General features: G+C 46.4%; 1 protein-coding gene across 1 annotated transcript; it reads right to left on the bottom strand.

Moving 5' to 3' along the window:
• Positions 1-50: 50 nt before the first annotated feature.
• Positions 51-16054, bottom strand: zbtb7b (zinc finger and BTB domain containing 7B). The gene is made up of 4 exons (XM_056602335.1): positions 15709-16054; positions 13775-13889; positions 1538-2658; positions 51-689 (listed from the first exon to the last, which is right to left on the bottom strand). Exons 3-4 carry the CDS (start codon positions 2650-2652, stop codon positions 65-67), a joined length of 1740 nt encoding a protein of 579 aa, XP_056458310.1. The 5' UTR covers positions 2653-2658; positions 13775-13889; positions 15709-16054; the 3' UTR covers positions 51-64.
• Positions 16055-16800: the final 746 nt, after the last annotated feature.

Consider the following 16800-nt stretch of genomic DNA (forward strand, 5'->3'; position numbering starts at 1 on the left):
CAGGCAGGTCCAGTCACCTGAGTGAAATTGTGTTGATAACCCCTGCCTACACAGACAAAATACCCTATTCCTCTCCGTCCTCATCCTCTTCCACCATTTCCTCTTCATCCTCGTCCTCATCCCCCCATCCATGCTGAGCAGCAGGAGAGTGGACCCCTCTGGGGTAGACCCCCACTGCCTCCCGCCTCAGCTCCTGGCCCCGCAGCAGGAGCAGCTCCTCCGGGAAGCCCTGCAGCCGGTGAGGCCCCTGGGCCAGTGCATGGAGGGCCAGATACCTTTCCTGCTCTGCCTCCCCGCCCGGGAGCAGCGGCCCGCGGGGGTGGAAGACCGAGGCGTGGCCCTGCAGGGACGGGGGCTCCAGGGGGCTGGACGGCCCCCGCTCCCCTCCCTCTCCTCCGCCGACGTCGCCGTTGTCGTCGTCGTCGTGGTGGTGGTCCGCGTGTCCGGGCATGCGGCGGGGCCGGCGGGGCCGCTGCTCCAGACAGCTGTGGCCCTTGCGGTGGCGCTGCAGGTGGTCCTCGCGGGCGAAGGCCTTGTGGCAGAGCGGGCACTCGAAGGGCCGGGCCCCGCTGTGGAGGGACAGGTGGTTCTTGAGGTCATAGGAGTGCAGGAAGCGGGCGGGGCAGTGGGTGCAGGGGTAAGGACGCTCCCCTGTGTGCTTCCGCATGTGGATCTTCAATTTATCATTCCTGGTTGAGAGGAGGACAAACGGAGAGAGAGAGAGAAGAAAGGAAAGAACAATGAGAAGTGAGGCGTGGACGACACGAGAGCACACACAACACATCAATCATGCACGTGATTTTAAGTGACGATGTGATTAAATAGAGCGTTGTTACAAGGATTATTCTAGACTTCAGTGACATGAGCACTCTCTCAACGGATGAATGGGATTAAACCCTTTTACTGTACAGTGTGGTGTACTGTGAGAGACCCTTCTACTGTACAGTGTGGTGTACTGTGAGAGACCCTTCTACTGTACAGTGTCTGGTGTACTGTGAGAGACCCTTCTACTGTACAGTGTCTGGTGTACTGTGAGAGACCCTTCTACTGTACAGTGTCTGGTGTACTGTGAGAGACCCTTCTACTGTACAGTGTCTGGTGTACTGTGAGAGACCCTTCTACTGTACAGTGTCTGGTGTACTGTGAGAGACCCTTCTACTGTACAGTGTCTGGTGTACTGTGAGAGACCCTTCTACTGTACAGTGTCTGGTGTACTGTGAGAGACCCTTCTACTGTACAGTGTCTGGTGCATTGTGTGAGACCCTTCTACTGTACAGTGTCTGGTGTACTGTGAGAGACCCTTCTACTGTACAGTGTCTGGTGCATTGTGTGAGGCCCTTCTACTGTACAGTGTCTGGTGCATTGTGTGAGGCCCTTCTACTGTACAGTGTCTGGTGCATTGTGTGAGGCCCTTCTACTGTACAGTGTCTGGTGCATTGTGTGAGGCCCTTCTACTGTACAGTGTCTGGTGCATTGTGTGAGGCCCTTCTACTGTACAGTGTCTGGTGCATTGTGCGAGGTGTGCGGCTTTGCGTACCGGGTGAAGCGGACTCCGCAGGCCGAGCACTGGAAGGGCTTCTCCCCGGTGTGTGTCCTCATGTGCCGGGGCAGCTTCCCAGCACCGTGGATGATCTTCTGACAGACGGGGCACTGCTGCGGGGTCTGGGACTTCCTCTTCCTGCCCCCGCCTCCGGCCCCGGGCAGCAGCCCCCCTCCCTCCATGGACGCAGGCAGGGAAGGGGTCATCATTTCCCGCATGCCGGAGTCCTCCCCGAGGTCCTCGCTCTCCGACAGCTTGTCGTTGGAAGGCGGCGCGGTGGGGGGGTAGGCTACGGCGCGCTGGTGTTGGTGGGGGTCCTGTGGTCGGTGCAGCCCGCCGTTGAGCGCGGTGGCCCTCTCGGGCTCTGGGACGCCTGCGTAGTCCCCGTTCTGCCTGGCCCTCGGGGCGGGGGCCTCCTGCTCCGGGCTGTGAGGCCGACTGGAGGGCAGCGAGTGGATGCTGTCGTGCAGCGGGGAGGAGTACGAGACCGGGGGCGTGGGAGGATGGGGTTTGAGGGTGTAATTCTGCAGCCGGATCTTCTTCACCTTCTTTCTGTCCGTTTTCCTCCTGGAGACCTTCTCCATCTCTCGCTCCCACAGCTTCCTCTCCTTCTCCGCTTTGAAGTACCTCTCCACCTCGTCGGCCCTGTCCTCGTCCTCCTCCCCCTCCTCCCCCACCACCTCCTCCTCCTTCTCCCCCAGGATGTCTCTGCACGCGTCGGCCACACACTTGATGCCCAGCAGCTGGGCGGCCCGCAGCACGTCCCTCATGCCCGAGCTGCGGATGGTCAGCGTGGCCGTGTAGGCGAACTCCAGCAGGGCGTCCAGGGCGTCGGGCGCCACGCAGTCCAACTGGCACACGCTGAAGCCTCCCCCGCCGCCACCCCCTGCGTCCCCGCCCTGCCCTCCCCCCTCCTCGGCGCCAAACAGCCGGCGGAAGTAGAGACTGACGGCCGCCATGACGGAGCGGTGGGTGGGGTAGCGCTCCCCGCGGGAGGTCAGCGTGAGGTCACATAGCAGCCCCGCCCTCCTCTGGTCGTTGAGGCGGGAGAGCAGCTCGTTGCTGTGCTCTGGGAAGGGGATCCCGATCAGACCGTCCTCTCCTGGAGACATGGCGACCTGCAGGCAGGTAGTAATAATAATACATTTGACTTTTAAAAAAGCGCCTCTCAGGGTACCATAGGATGCTGTACAAATAAAGTGCATGTACACAATAAAAGTACATACATAGTGAATAGCAGTCACACACATTGTCAAATAACACTTTCAATATGGACATAATACACGCAGACAGGGACTAAAAAACCAAGTACCATTGAAGCACTATACAAAGTTAAAAGTAGGAACAAGTTGTAAGGCATAGGGAGTCCTCACACAGAGGACTTTGATGCTTTCTAACTCCCTGAACTAATCATGAATTGCAGCATTATTTAAGGGTCACTGCCGGATATCTGTTAATTGGAGTTTGCCTGTCTTACCCATATTTAAACGTTGTTTAATTTAAAATAAATAATTTCACATACAGTAGGGGTGTTTTGTTGGTTGCCATTTTATTTTCTATTAGCCTCTTTCATTGCCTTTCAGAGTTACAGTAGCCTAGCTCCTGTCCATGTGAAGGGAATACACTTTGAATTACTTTCCAAAGATAAGTCGCCTATTGTTAACAAATGTAGACAACAAGATTTTAATTTGTCTACAAACACAGATAATAAGCGCCACTAAATCAGAGTTATACAGGCGAACGCCAATCAATAGATACGTATCTTGCCATGTCCCATTAAGCGTTTGCAAAGCATAATTAACACATGGTGATTCAATTAGTAAATTAGTGAATAATCAATATTAATTAGACTTATTGAATTATCTTATCGTCTTTATAATTTATTACGGATCATGAATTTATCTTATTAATTAGTATTCATATAGGGACACTGCTTTGTAAATGATTAATGCTACAAAGTTGCAGTCATTATCAAGTTCTAGTACAGTATATATATATATATATATATACATATATATATATATATATACATATATATATATATATATATATATATATATATATACATATATATATACATATACACACACACACACACACACACACACACACACACACACACACACACACACACACACACACACACACACACACACACACACACACACACACACACACACACACACACACACACACACACACTATATATAATATTTAATAAATATATATATGTCTAATATATATTATACCCACACTATATAAAACCTGTTTATATTTGAATAAATACCAAACCGCTTTCTGGCTAAACCGGTTTATAGAAACTAGTGCCACCTTCAGTTAATCTGCCAGAAATGTTATTATACCGTTTACTTGCCAGTTGGTTTACAGATAATTGTCCATCATCGTGACTCAAACACAGGGAGTCCTAGTTTCATGCTAAGCACATTTCTAATATGGGCTTAGCCCTCTCTCTCCGTCTCTCCCTCTCACTCCACCCATTATCCCTCCCACCCGCTTTGCCCTAAGAGAGGGCAAGACGGTTTTAGTATGCAAGATGGCGGCGAGGGAGAGATATATATATTAAAATAAAGACTGTTCTGTACATATTTTTCAAAGAGAAGACTGAAATAATAATTATGTGTTACTTCTCTTCAAAGACAGTACTGTAACTGTAATGCTGGTGTTTAATTAGGAGTGTAATGTAGGCAGCGACACAAAACAAAAAAAATCGGTTGGTTTAGTAACATAAGGAACGTTTAGCCGTTTGATTATATGGCTGAGAAGAGTCCAAAGGACGCATTCGAGAAACAACATAAGGAAAAAAAAACATGAGTGAGAATATGCAGGAGGGAAAGAAAACAGCTGCAAGAACAAGGAACTGATTAATCCTCCAAGAACCCCCCCCCCCCCCACCTAAAGTAAATCTTAGGGTGAACATCTTATATATACTTTATCGATGTGTTCTTGGTTCTTATTGCTCATTTTCTATCAAGGAAGTGAGGTCTAAGACATGAAAATATTTCATGAATCATACATATACTTAGACTGCTAATAGTTCTCCGGTGTCCTCAGCTCACCTCCTCTCTATACCTGCTCGACAACGTCTCCCACACACACCTGAGCGGACCTGATTTTCCACAAACAACAGCCTCTCCAGACCCCCCCCCTACACACACACACCCTCCTCCTTCTCTTTTATTTCCCTACCATAGCAACCGGCAGCCCCCTGGCCATCCAATAATAGTCTTAACCTAGCTCAGAGAGCTCTGCGCAACAACAACACACACACCTGACTAACCTGCTTCAAAACACACCCTATTAAACACACACACACACACACACACACACACACACACACACACACACACACACACACACACACACACACACACACACACACACACACACACACACACACACACACACACACACACACACACACACACACACACACTAGTCGTCTGTGGTGTTCCTGATGCTAGTCTCCCTCTACTATGTGTAATATGTACATGCACCCCGCCCTTTCCAATAATGATTTAAAAAAAACATTGTTTCCTCGTGTGTGCCCTGTTCAGTTATCATTGACGGTTAAATGATTCAGTTTGAGCCGTTGTCACTTTCTAGAACCATCCCGGGCCTGGTTTGAGATGTTCCAAAGGTCCTACCGTCCCCGTTTTCATTGACACGGTCCCATAAAACTGAAGACAAACTGCTGAATGCGGCCCATGCCATCACTCTTTGTATTCCTCTTGCTGCAACACTAGGAAACATATTTGCATACATTTTCAACTTGGGCTTTTCACCTTTTCCCGGCCGCCATGGTCAGAAGCAGCTTCAGGCTTTGACTCTGGGGTCTGTCAGCCGCAGCTGTCTTTGCACTTTTTGCGTAAAGGGGAATCGCCGTCACCCAAGCTATTTTCTAATACATGAGAGTACTGCTACATAAGCGTGTTGTGGGAACCATATTTGCGGCCTGAAACATAGTCTCTGTGAAAAATGAACCGAGAATGTTGAAAGGCCTTAGTCATTGCTCTGCTAAGTAGGTATGAAAATTAAGTTAGGATCACTACAATAAGTCATTCCTCAAATCAATCTTAAACAAATACTTTCAGAACGACTATACTCACACTAGTTGCGATATATCATATTTGAACAGCAAGGTCTGAACCAACATTTTATTTCGGTCATGACTCATAATGTACAGAAACAGACTTCCAGCTGGGTAAGAAATGAGGGCAAATTAAAGGATGTAGCACATCAGTACTACATGGATAGAAATCTCAAATAAAAAAAATCATAAAACAATATTATTGCACTATTGTCAAATTCTACCCTGCATTTAGTTGAAACAGGTTATAAGCAAACTTTATACATCTATCGAACCAAAATGACTCAACTATTGGGGGTAGATTAGAAGTTGTGATTTTATTTCTGAATGTTCTTTTGCAGTTAATTGGACAATCACAGAGTAATGTACTTAAAAAAAGAATGAACCCATCAATTATGATTAACACAGATCTCATATTTGCAGACAAATATCCAGTATTACAATGTCCTAAATGGACTTAGTGACACTGTTTTTTGTGAGACTATGCACACACATTACCAATTCACATAAAAATTCTTCAGACAATGTTATTTTGAACTGAGAGGCGGAGGAATGGAAAGCATTTGAGAAGACAAGGGGGAACAAAGACAGTCAGGGGCTGAGAAGGAGCACACAGCCGTCCAAATTAATATCTGACACACACACACACACACACACACACACACACACACACACACACACACACACACACACACACACACACACACACACACACACACACACACACACACACACACACACACACACACACACACACACACACACACACAGTTATTTTGGGCAGATTCCTTAGAAAGGGGATGTGTTGGAAGAGAAAGAAATTCCTGTCACTTTTACAGCAATGAGTCACTTAATAATGGCACACCCTTAGATTCACATGCCTTGCTACCATATTACCGCCCTTCTTCAACCGGTCTAGTTGCCAACAAACCCCAAATGACCAACTATATGACATACAACGTTCACTTATTCATATAAATGTACTAAAGTAATCATGAACATGTACTTGGTTATGTCAAGGTTGATTGGACATCAGCAAGGGAATTTAATATTTGTATGTGAACTGTAAGCAAACAATGCTTTGTTGCAAATGGTTCGTCTTCTACTCATAATATACAAATTGCCTCACAATATGTTAAATAACATGGTCTCCTCCACATGGTGAATTGATATCTAAATAATAAAAAAGAATATTTTCTTTATACTCTGGACATTTATAACAACTGCTGAAACAATTATTACTTGCCATTCTTCTCTGGGTATCCATGATGACATAAAGTAAGTATCGGAAAAAAGAAATACGCACACCTGCCTGACCAAGACCACGGCTCTCAATGGCACAAAATAGCACTTTCCGTTGGACCTCTACCACATGTTGGTTCACAGTGAAGTGAAAGGTCCATACTGTTAATATAATACAGTCTCCAATGTGTGTCATTGTCTCATGTCTCTTAGTCTGGAATTATAAACTCTCCTTTCACAAACAGACACCAAGAAATTCCCGCGCACACAAACACACAGGCTCGTATGTGAATTTACGGTTTGATTTTTTTCTTTCCGTTAAACACTAAGTTTTCCCAATCCTCCTCAATTATATCAGAGAGAGGGGGAAAATGTGACTACGCTATTCCCTGAAAACTGTGGCCAAGCGAGGGGAGAAATGCTCTTCAAATGCTGAAATCTGATGTCAGACGTTTTCCAAAGTCACTCTGAGAGAGTGTGGGAGCATTTGTAAGCTTTGCTAGTGTTCCCGTGCCCATGGGCGAGTCCATGGATGTTGATTGGTCAAACCAAATTTTACTAAGAAGAAATATCTAAATCTTAGACCTCCTAAGGAAAGACATAGAAAATAAACCACGTCTTTAAATTTCCACCTTGTTTAAGAAAAACAATACCTTCATTATTTTCTGATGGATAATATTAAGACCTGGCATTGTAACATAATGGTCTCCATTAGAAACAAAAGGCAATGGTTTATTTTGCACAGCTTACAAATATATCCAGTTGAAAATTCAGTAAACTGTCATTTGTGGATGCACGCACGCACGCACGCACGCACGCACGCACGCACACGCACACGCACGCACGCACGCACGCACGCACGCACGCACGCACACGCACACGCACACACACACACACTAGGAAAAACTCTGGGAGTCAAAGCCTCTATAGGTTATTTCATTCAAGTGTATTCACAACCGCATTGCACTTACACTTTAACCTAAACACTGCCAAAAACAACAATAAAAAAAAACCGCTATTAAAGAGTCGGAAAATAGGAGTCACCCACCCCCGTACCATTTCTTGTCCTTGTGCTGCTCTTCCTCTCTTCCCTCCTCTTCCTCCCTGCTTGCCTGGTCCAGCCTCTAACATTCTCTCAACCTCGCTATACATCTAGCCTGCTTGAGGAGGTACATTGGGCATGGGCTGGGCTGGGGGGGGGTAGAGTGTGGAGGGGTAGTTCTGGTGGAGGGCGGGGGGGTTGCTAGATGAGAGGGTGCACACGACTGACAACACAAAGCTGCATTCAGCCCAATATAGAACAGCCCCCGCGTAGAAGCATTTAAGCGCAGGACGTCAACGACACACGCACACGCACACACACACACACACACACACACACACACACACACACACACACACACACACACACACACACAGTCAGGGGGAGAAACCAGAATGCTGACTAGACACAAACGATGGCGGAGGACTTTGAATAATTTGTCTTTGCCGTGCGATAAAAAAAAAAAGCAGCAGCGCGTCTCCGGGGACCTTCTGCGACCAGGCCCCCTGGTCGAGACATTTGCATTTTACTACAAGATACAAGAACATTTAGGGTACAACATTTGAATTACTATTTGAATTAGTTAAAAGCCAAACTTGACAATGTGGACATTACGATGGCTGCCTCCTGCCACTTCCCCACCACAGACAATGGCAGGCAGGGGGTTTTCTGCGCATGTTCTCTACCAAACTGTGCTCCTGCAACCAAGCCCTGCTCTGTCCTACGGTAAACTGGGGCAGTGGTGTGTGTGTGTGTGTGTGTGTGTGTGTGTGTGTGTGTGTGTGTGTGTGTGTGTGTGTGTGTGTGTGTGTGTGTGTGTGTGTGTGTGTGTGTGTGTGTGTGTGTGTGTGTGTGTCTGTTAAATTATTCATTCCGCTGGTGGAGAATGGAGGCCTGGTCGTTCCAGGCCTTCCCCTGACCCACCGCCCGGTCACCCCAACGCCACTGTGGACTCACAGGGCTATCTATCAATCTGTTGACCCCATGCATAGTGTGGGCAGCCCCCTACAGAGTGTGGTAACGTAAACATTTTGGATGTACACACAGGCACCCCTCCCGTTCCCCTCCTGCTAAAAAAATGCTTTGTTTCATACATCAGTTGGAACAAAGTTCACCCAAATGCTCTCCGGGGACTTTGAAATGAAAGGCTTAAACCAAAAGAAAAAGTGATGTAGCACATCAGTACTACATGGATAGAAATCTCAAATAAAAGATTGGGAAATTATATTATAATTAACCCTGTACGATACACAGAATAAAATGGTTAATTCTTTGAAATAGTCATACAAATAAAATGTTGTACTATAGGGTCCAGGACTCCTGAGCACACCAACATATACATATCACAAAAACAAGTTAAGTTTGGTTGGCTGGAGATAACACTTTCTCACACGTACATTTGTTGTCCTTTCACACAGAAAGGGGGAGTGTGTGAAGTAACAAAGATACACAAATCAGAGCCTGGAGAATAGAAAAGGTGCAAGATTTGAGGAGAGGAGAGACAACAAAAGGAACAGGGGGCATGTCCGTTTCCTCCTGCTCCTCCTTAGAAAACCCCAGAAAAGAAAGGAGGGGGCGGGGGAACAGGGAGGTGGGGGGGTGTGGGGGGGGGGTACAGGAGATCGCGGCGAGGTAGTGAGGGAGTTTAGAGAAGGAGGGAGTAGGTGGCAGGCTGGCTCGAGATGCAAAGAACTGATAAGAGCAGGAGGGGAGGGTTAAGACAGGAATATCTAGTCCCGTACTCGAACAATCTGTGTAAGCAAGGAGCCATGAAACCAGAGCAGAGGGGGTTTTGTTACAGCAGGGGCGAGGGAGAAGAAGGGGTGAGTGATGGAAAAAAATAAAAGAGACGGGGGGGGGGGGAAGAGAGGCAGTGACAAGATGACACAGAAAAACAAAAACAGAGTGAGAGGAACACACACACACACACACACACACACACACACACACACACACACACACACACACACACACACACACACACACACACACACACACACACACACACACACACACACACACACACACACACAGGAAGCAGCAATAGTCCGTGCAGGTGTTTTGTATGAAGTTTTTGCGGGGGTTGTCAGGAGAAATGTGGTAGCAGCCAGCATTATCGCCACTGAAAGGGGAGATTCACCATGATAAAGAACGCACACACAAGAAGGCATGCTGACAGAGTTGTTTCACATATTGCTCTAGATCTCCTTATCTGGTCAGCAGTTTCTTCCCCCATTATGGTCTGTGTGTCAAAGACACACACACACACACACACGCATACACACAGATAGATAGATACGCTCTAGTTTCTGTGAAACGATACACTGGCGATATGTTAGATCTTAATTTGAACACACACAGACACACTTCTTTTTTTAACTTCTCAGGGTCCAAAGTTAAAATCCTATTGAATAAACTTCTAGGTTACAAAAGTGGAAACTTAACTGTTATTGCCAACAGTAGCAGCATAGATTCCTTTAACAACTGGTTGGTCCGTTCAGATACAAACCAGATCGTCCTTTAACATTAGAATTGGAGAGGCAATTAGCACGTGTGTCCTGGTGTTTTAACTCAGTGAATGCACGGCATCATCTAAATCCTTACCCAGCGGTCTACATTTGATTTTTAATATTCTGTCGACTCTCTTGAAGTCTTTTTTTCTGAATAAAAGCTGAAAAAGCTTTTGGCGGTTAGTGTCTAATGGGCTCTTTGCTTTCAAGACCATAAATAGTTGCATATGCAGGAAGTATTAATACATCTTTATATTACAGTTAATGCAATGATTAGTCAGCTGGTATGTTCCCCTCTCTTTCTAAATGTCTCCATGGTATATCTTTAGATATACCATGGATATTTTTAGATCCATTATAGCTTATGTATTCATATAATGCTGCTGGTATCTATTCCCTTATCTACACCTGTGTGTTAAGTCTGTATGACTATTGTCCATAAGGTCCGATTTGTTATTTATATTTTACCTCCATGTTCGATTTACTCACTTATAATATATAACCCTACAACAACAGTGATTACAACTTATTTTTGTAAATATAATTTAAGTGTATTGTTCAGAAAAAAATAAATCTGCTCGTTGTTTTTTTTTGGAAACATGATTCAATCATAATTCTCTATTTAATAAGGAGTGTTAAATGGATTAAAAGGGAAGAAATGTATCATTTAAAATAGTTTATATCATAAACCAATTAAGCACCAACAGACCATCTTGAATAAAATGTATTTTATCATTGTGTTGTTGAAACATTACATAGAAAGGAAAGGAAAAATATTATTATAAGTACGATTTTAATATTATAAGCATGTCACAATTCAGATTATTAAATAAGATGGTCTCTCTGAAGGAAGATGGGCTCTCTGATGGATGAAGCAAATAACGTGGAGCGATTTATATTAGTAAATATGAATGGTGTTATATTTGTGATTATTGGAAAATATTTTTTTAAGAATGTAATAATATTAATATTTAGTATCAGAATGAAAAATGGTAAGACATTTTGTCAGGCACGGAAATGTGTGTGTGTGTGTGTGTGTGTGTGTGTGTGTGTGTGTGTGTGTGTGTGTGTGTGTGTGTGTGTGTGTGTGTGTGTGTGTGTGTGTGTGTGTGTGTGTGTGTGTGTGTGTGTGTGTGTGTGTGTGTGTGTGTCACAGCCATTTAGGGAGGGTTAGTATTGCAAAAGTATCTCTCTGGCTCACATAGATAGACACCAACATGAAAATGTCGCAAAACTAACTGATCCTGATCAGCTTCCTGTTCCTGCGTCGGCCGGGGACACGACGACCACGCGAAGAGCAGCCGATAGGGATCACGAGACGCGCTGATAACAGTACAAAGCAGAACAGACAAAATACCCTAAAGAGAGACCGAACATAGTGGAAACGTGTGTGAGAAAGCCCCTGGGTACACAGCCAATTAGTGGCCATTACAGGTCTTACATGTGATTAGATGTAAATGCCTGATGGAGGAACTCAAGGCCAGCTTACTGACTAAATCATTCAAAATCACCAAATGATGAACACATGCATTGATGGTGGCCATTGATAATGGGCCCAGAGTGGATTCATGGTTCATGAAGAGTTTGCATTAGAGATTGTTTTGGTAACAGTCGTTACATTTGCATATATAATTCAGGTTGGGGTTGGAGAGGGATGGCACACATGGTCTTTGGTGTGCAGTTTTCGATCTCCAAATAAATACACTATTGAAAATTTGTAAAACTGATTAATGAATGCTATTTATTATCTCTATATGTGGGGCAATGATGCAACATCCTGGAACCCCTTTTGGCCCTACAGGAGATGTGCAGCGTGTACCTGTCTTACACACGTTTTAGTTTTTCCCCCTCTATTCTCTGAAAGTCGGTTCCACCGTACTATTTATGATAAACTCCCACTTCAATTGAAACTGAACCTCTTGTGGCGTTTCGCAAAGCGCTGATTCACGATCACTCCCTTTTTCTCTGTATCACCAGGCCGCCAAGCTTTACTGTAAGCGTCGTGACCCATCGCTGTGGTCGGTCGGGCTCGGGGGAGGTCGGGTGGCGTGGGACTGCAGGCTGGTGGTCGAGGAGGGAAGCAGGGCAGCTTAATGGTAGAGAAACCCATGACCGAAAAGAGGAAGTGGAAGACGCATAACTTCCTCTATTGACACCCATCATCGTGGAGGGGGAGGGGGGCTGAGGACCCAGTGGTTGTAGCTACCTTCAGGGGTAAACCTTTCCTCTATCATCAGGGCCCGTATGGAGACACACGTGGAGAGTATTACTGTAAAGATGGTTCTTTTCCAAGTGTGTGGCAACACTAGATAGGGAGAGATACGCTCTCCCCAAATGTAATGCGTTGGTTACTTCATTTTCATTTGGTCTTTTACGTTGTTATATGGAATTACAGCCAACAGGTGTTTCAAGTGGTTTACAATCTTTTCAAAGAACAACCTTGGTGGCAATAAAAACATAGTTCGGGGCCTTCACTTTCCATTCAATTTATGTGGCAAGAGCTTATTATTTTACAAAGAGACGAGTGCGATGGCAAGAGTCAGATCTCTGGGACATGAGATGAGGTCCAACGTTAGAGTCAAGGATGTTGTGAGATGATCAAGAGTGTGAGTGACTGCTTCGTGGTTTCGGCTTGTGGTGAGGTGTTAGGCAATAAGGGAAACATAGGAGAAAGACCCTGAACATATTACACAACCAGAGGGAACCAAGGGCATGATTAGCATCCCCTCACATCCCCCAACGCCCACTGCGCTTGAAACCGAAACACGTATGCTGTGCGAACTGGGGGAATTCAAATAAAAGGGTCACATGCCCTAAAGCATGCATTTCCTGCAATGTGTGTGTGTGCGGGCGTGCGCGAGCGTGTGTTTGTGTATGTGTGTGTGTGTGTGTGTGTGTGGTCTGTAAATGTGTTCCCTCCCAATTTACAGACCACTCTATATCACTTCTCCCTTCCCCATCCCTGCTTCACAGACACACTCCAGTCACCGGTCATACTCAACAGATTCATCACATGATTTGTCACGGGAACACAACACACCCATCGCATCATACGGCAACAGATGGACGAGCTGACAGAAAATCACAGAGTTTCTGCAACGCCATAGATTAAAAAAGGCAGCATTAAGACTTGGGCGAAGCCAATTCATACAACCGATGAAAGTGTACCAATTGTACTCACACACTCCATCTCTAGTTAGGTGCACATGTTAAGTTTTGCAAAACAGTGTTGCAGATCTGACTACATTAATAGTGGCAGTTACCACAAACACACACACAGACACACAGACACACAGACACACACACACACACCCCCCTTCGGTAATTCATACCTGCAGTCCATAAACACAGGGAAAGGTTGGTGTGAAAAAGGATGTCCTCCCGCTTCCAGCTTCTTCCTCCCCCCGTTTCACTTTGTCACCAAGGGTAGGTCGGGAGATAACACACCTGGGGGAGTGAAGCAAAATTATGTAAGCCAATACCTATTTAACGAACCAACTCCAAACCGCCTCAAGGGAACGCAAGACTGAACTGAACTGAAACCAAGATAGATCTAGTCTATATATGTCCATTTACACATCGTAGATGCGATGTGACGATAGGACGGAGGGCATAGTAGCAACGTGCCTGTGTGTGGTGAGGGCTATACACAGTGAAAGAACCCCTGGGTTCTGAACCTCCCACTTTGAGGTGTTCAGTAGAGATATTCAAACAATGAAACAAAGAACTATGCTGGAAACGCTATCTTCCACCTAGTACGCACACGCACACGCACACACACACACACACACACACACACACACACACACACACACACACACACACACACACACACACACACACACACACACACACACGAGAAGGTCTTATGGTCTAGATGTGTATGAGGGGCTGTTTGTATGAGTTAGTACTTTTGAGGGGTACAAGCATTGTCCCGACAACACATTATAATAATATACATATAGTACCCTGAGAGAACGCGCTGGATATTAAGTATTGAAGCAGAGGAGGCTGGGCTACCTAACCCACAAGAAACTGAGCTGGCAGGGAGAAGGTCAGCTGAGGACATATAGAGACGGATGTATAATGGATTAGGCAGTCTCTTATGTATGGGCAAAACTGTGCTATAACACACAGAGGCACACACACACACACACACACACACACACACACACACACACACACACACACACACACACACACACACACACACACACACACACACACACACACACACACACACACACACACACAATTTTATAAACAGTCAGACGGACAAACTGGGATATCCAAGAGGTCTGGTGCTTCAATTGCAGGATAACGTGGCGGCGTCACTAACAGTGAGTTTAGTTGCACTGTCTAACAACCTGGAGCCCCTTATAGAGCCAGGGTGAGTAGTGAAGGTGAACGCCTGAACCTGCACCACGGCATTATAAAGTGCACTGGCTGCTCCTGTGGGCTGAGGCCTTAATCAAACAAGCCTTAACCCAGCCAAGGAGAGACCAAACCCAAGCCAGTTGAGCTGGTTAAGCCGGTCTGTCAGAGGGGCAAGTCAGCAACCGTGCGGGAGAAAGCCAGCCTACGAAGCCCACTTGTGTGACAAAAAGCACTCCCAGCTCCCATTAGTATAACAAGAATTTCATTATAGCCATACGTCAACTGTGCATGAAAAACGAATCCACAACAGACTACTCAGATCAAATATGACATTGGTTTTGCAACTGTTTTTTTTTGTTTTTGTTTTTTGGTTTCAGGGGACCTAAGTTAGAGAAACGGTGCAAGCTAGGCAGGGGGGCATCTGAATGTACCTATGGAAAGCCAATCGGCGGCGAGTGTGCGTGAGAGCAGGTGAGGGTTTGGATGTCAGCCGGTACTCGCGGCTAAAATTAGCATCCGAGTCTCCAGAACCGCCCTCGCCAACCCCGCGCGCTCACCTGGCTACAGACACCCCAGGTGACCAACGAACATCGGCAAAGCACGTCTTTCTGAAATAAACAGCCGTCTTTTATCTCATTTATACTGTAAGAACATTCCCCACGAAACAATATCGCGAACTAACAGAGAAAGCGAAATAGTCGACGCGCCACCCGAGAGTTACCGAATACCCATGACGTGGTAAGTCCTCTCGTGACCCTGATCAGAACCCAGAGGGGGATGACGAGACTCCGGTGACACTCACTGATGTTCAATATATTTAACTGAAAAGGTGAGCCTGCTTGTGACACCGCTGTTTTAATATCAGATATCAGTGTGGAAGCATAGTTACCTGGATGCCGGTGTGTCACCTGTATTTCCTCGTCGCCTCCCACCTGCCCGGCTCCAATACTTCCTGAATTATTCCGTCACACCCTGAGTCTCCCCCTCAAACGGCTCGCGGCCGGGGGTCGACGCGCGCGCGCGGGTCCCCTTTCAGAGACCTCGACAACCCGAGCGGACACGAGGAGATTTACCCAAGCCAAACACCCCTTTCCCTGCTGTGTCGGTCGTTTTGATCCCACTCTCTCTACCGCCTCCCTGCAGACCGCCGGCTCACAGACTGTTTACCCCCCCTGTTTGACTTCGCTGGCCCACTCCAACTTCCAGCTCCTCCTTTCTGAGAACCAGGAAGCGGCTTGCCCTACTTTACACCCGGCCGCGGATTGGCAGGGCTCGCGAGGGACCGCTAGGGTGGGCAGGGCACAGGAGGGGTCGGCCACGGTGCTATAGGCCAGTGGTGATGTCTGTCGCCCCGGCGGAGGAGGGAGGAGATGCACGAGGGGAGGGCTGGGCAGGCTCTGGGAGACTCCCCTTACTTCTTGGACACGTTGAGACAGGATAACGTTCGGGCATCTCTGTGCTGCCTCTCCTGAGGTTGGTGTACACATGGTCCACACCACCGGCATGGGACAGCGGGGGGAAGGCTATCAACGTGTAGGCTATTGTAGCTGATCACTGGGAGAATGCAAATGCGTTCCTGGATGTATATTTAGGGCAGCGCGCGGCTGTATTTAGTGACTCAGCATATTCCCTCCGAGGCCATCTGGAGGTGATCACGGAGGGAGAGGGAGGCGGTGGAGATACAAGCCCGCTCGCCTCTAAACAGGTGCACTGACTCCGGTCCAAAACTGTTTTGACTCCAGATTTGAGTTAAACTGAAGAAACACCACTGGAACAATATTATGGGATGGTTCTACACCTACATATTCTTAAATCTGTTTTATTTTTTCAAATGAGTGTTTAAAGATGTATAAAGCCTATAGGAAGACGTGAACATGTTTTTATGACGCCAGTGAAGACCTTCTCCAGAACACATCGACCCCCTCCAGGAACCCACACACTAACTCTTATTGGTGCTAATGCGATGGGAATCACCAGTTGA

Source organism: Gadus chalcogrammus, chromosome 11, assembly GCF_026213295.1.
Source record: "Gadus chalcogrammus isolate NIFS_2021 chromosome 11, NIFS_Gcha_1.0, whole genome shotgun sequence".
Taxonomy (NCBI): domain Eukaryota; kingdom Metazoa; phylum Chordata; class Actinopteri; order Gadiformes; family Gadidae; genus Gadus; species Gadus chalcogrammus.

Excerpts from the sequence above, each read along its gene's own strand:
- zbtb7b (XM_056602335.1), bottom strand. The coding sequence starts at position 2,652 with ATGTCTCCAGGAGAGGACGGTCTGATCGGGATCCCCTTCCCAGAGCAC. Across the intron at positions 690-1,537 it reads TGCGGAGTCCGCTTCACCCG|GAATGATAAATTGAAGATCC; the intron begins GTACGCAAAGCC and ends CCTCTCAACCAG.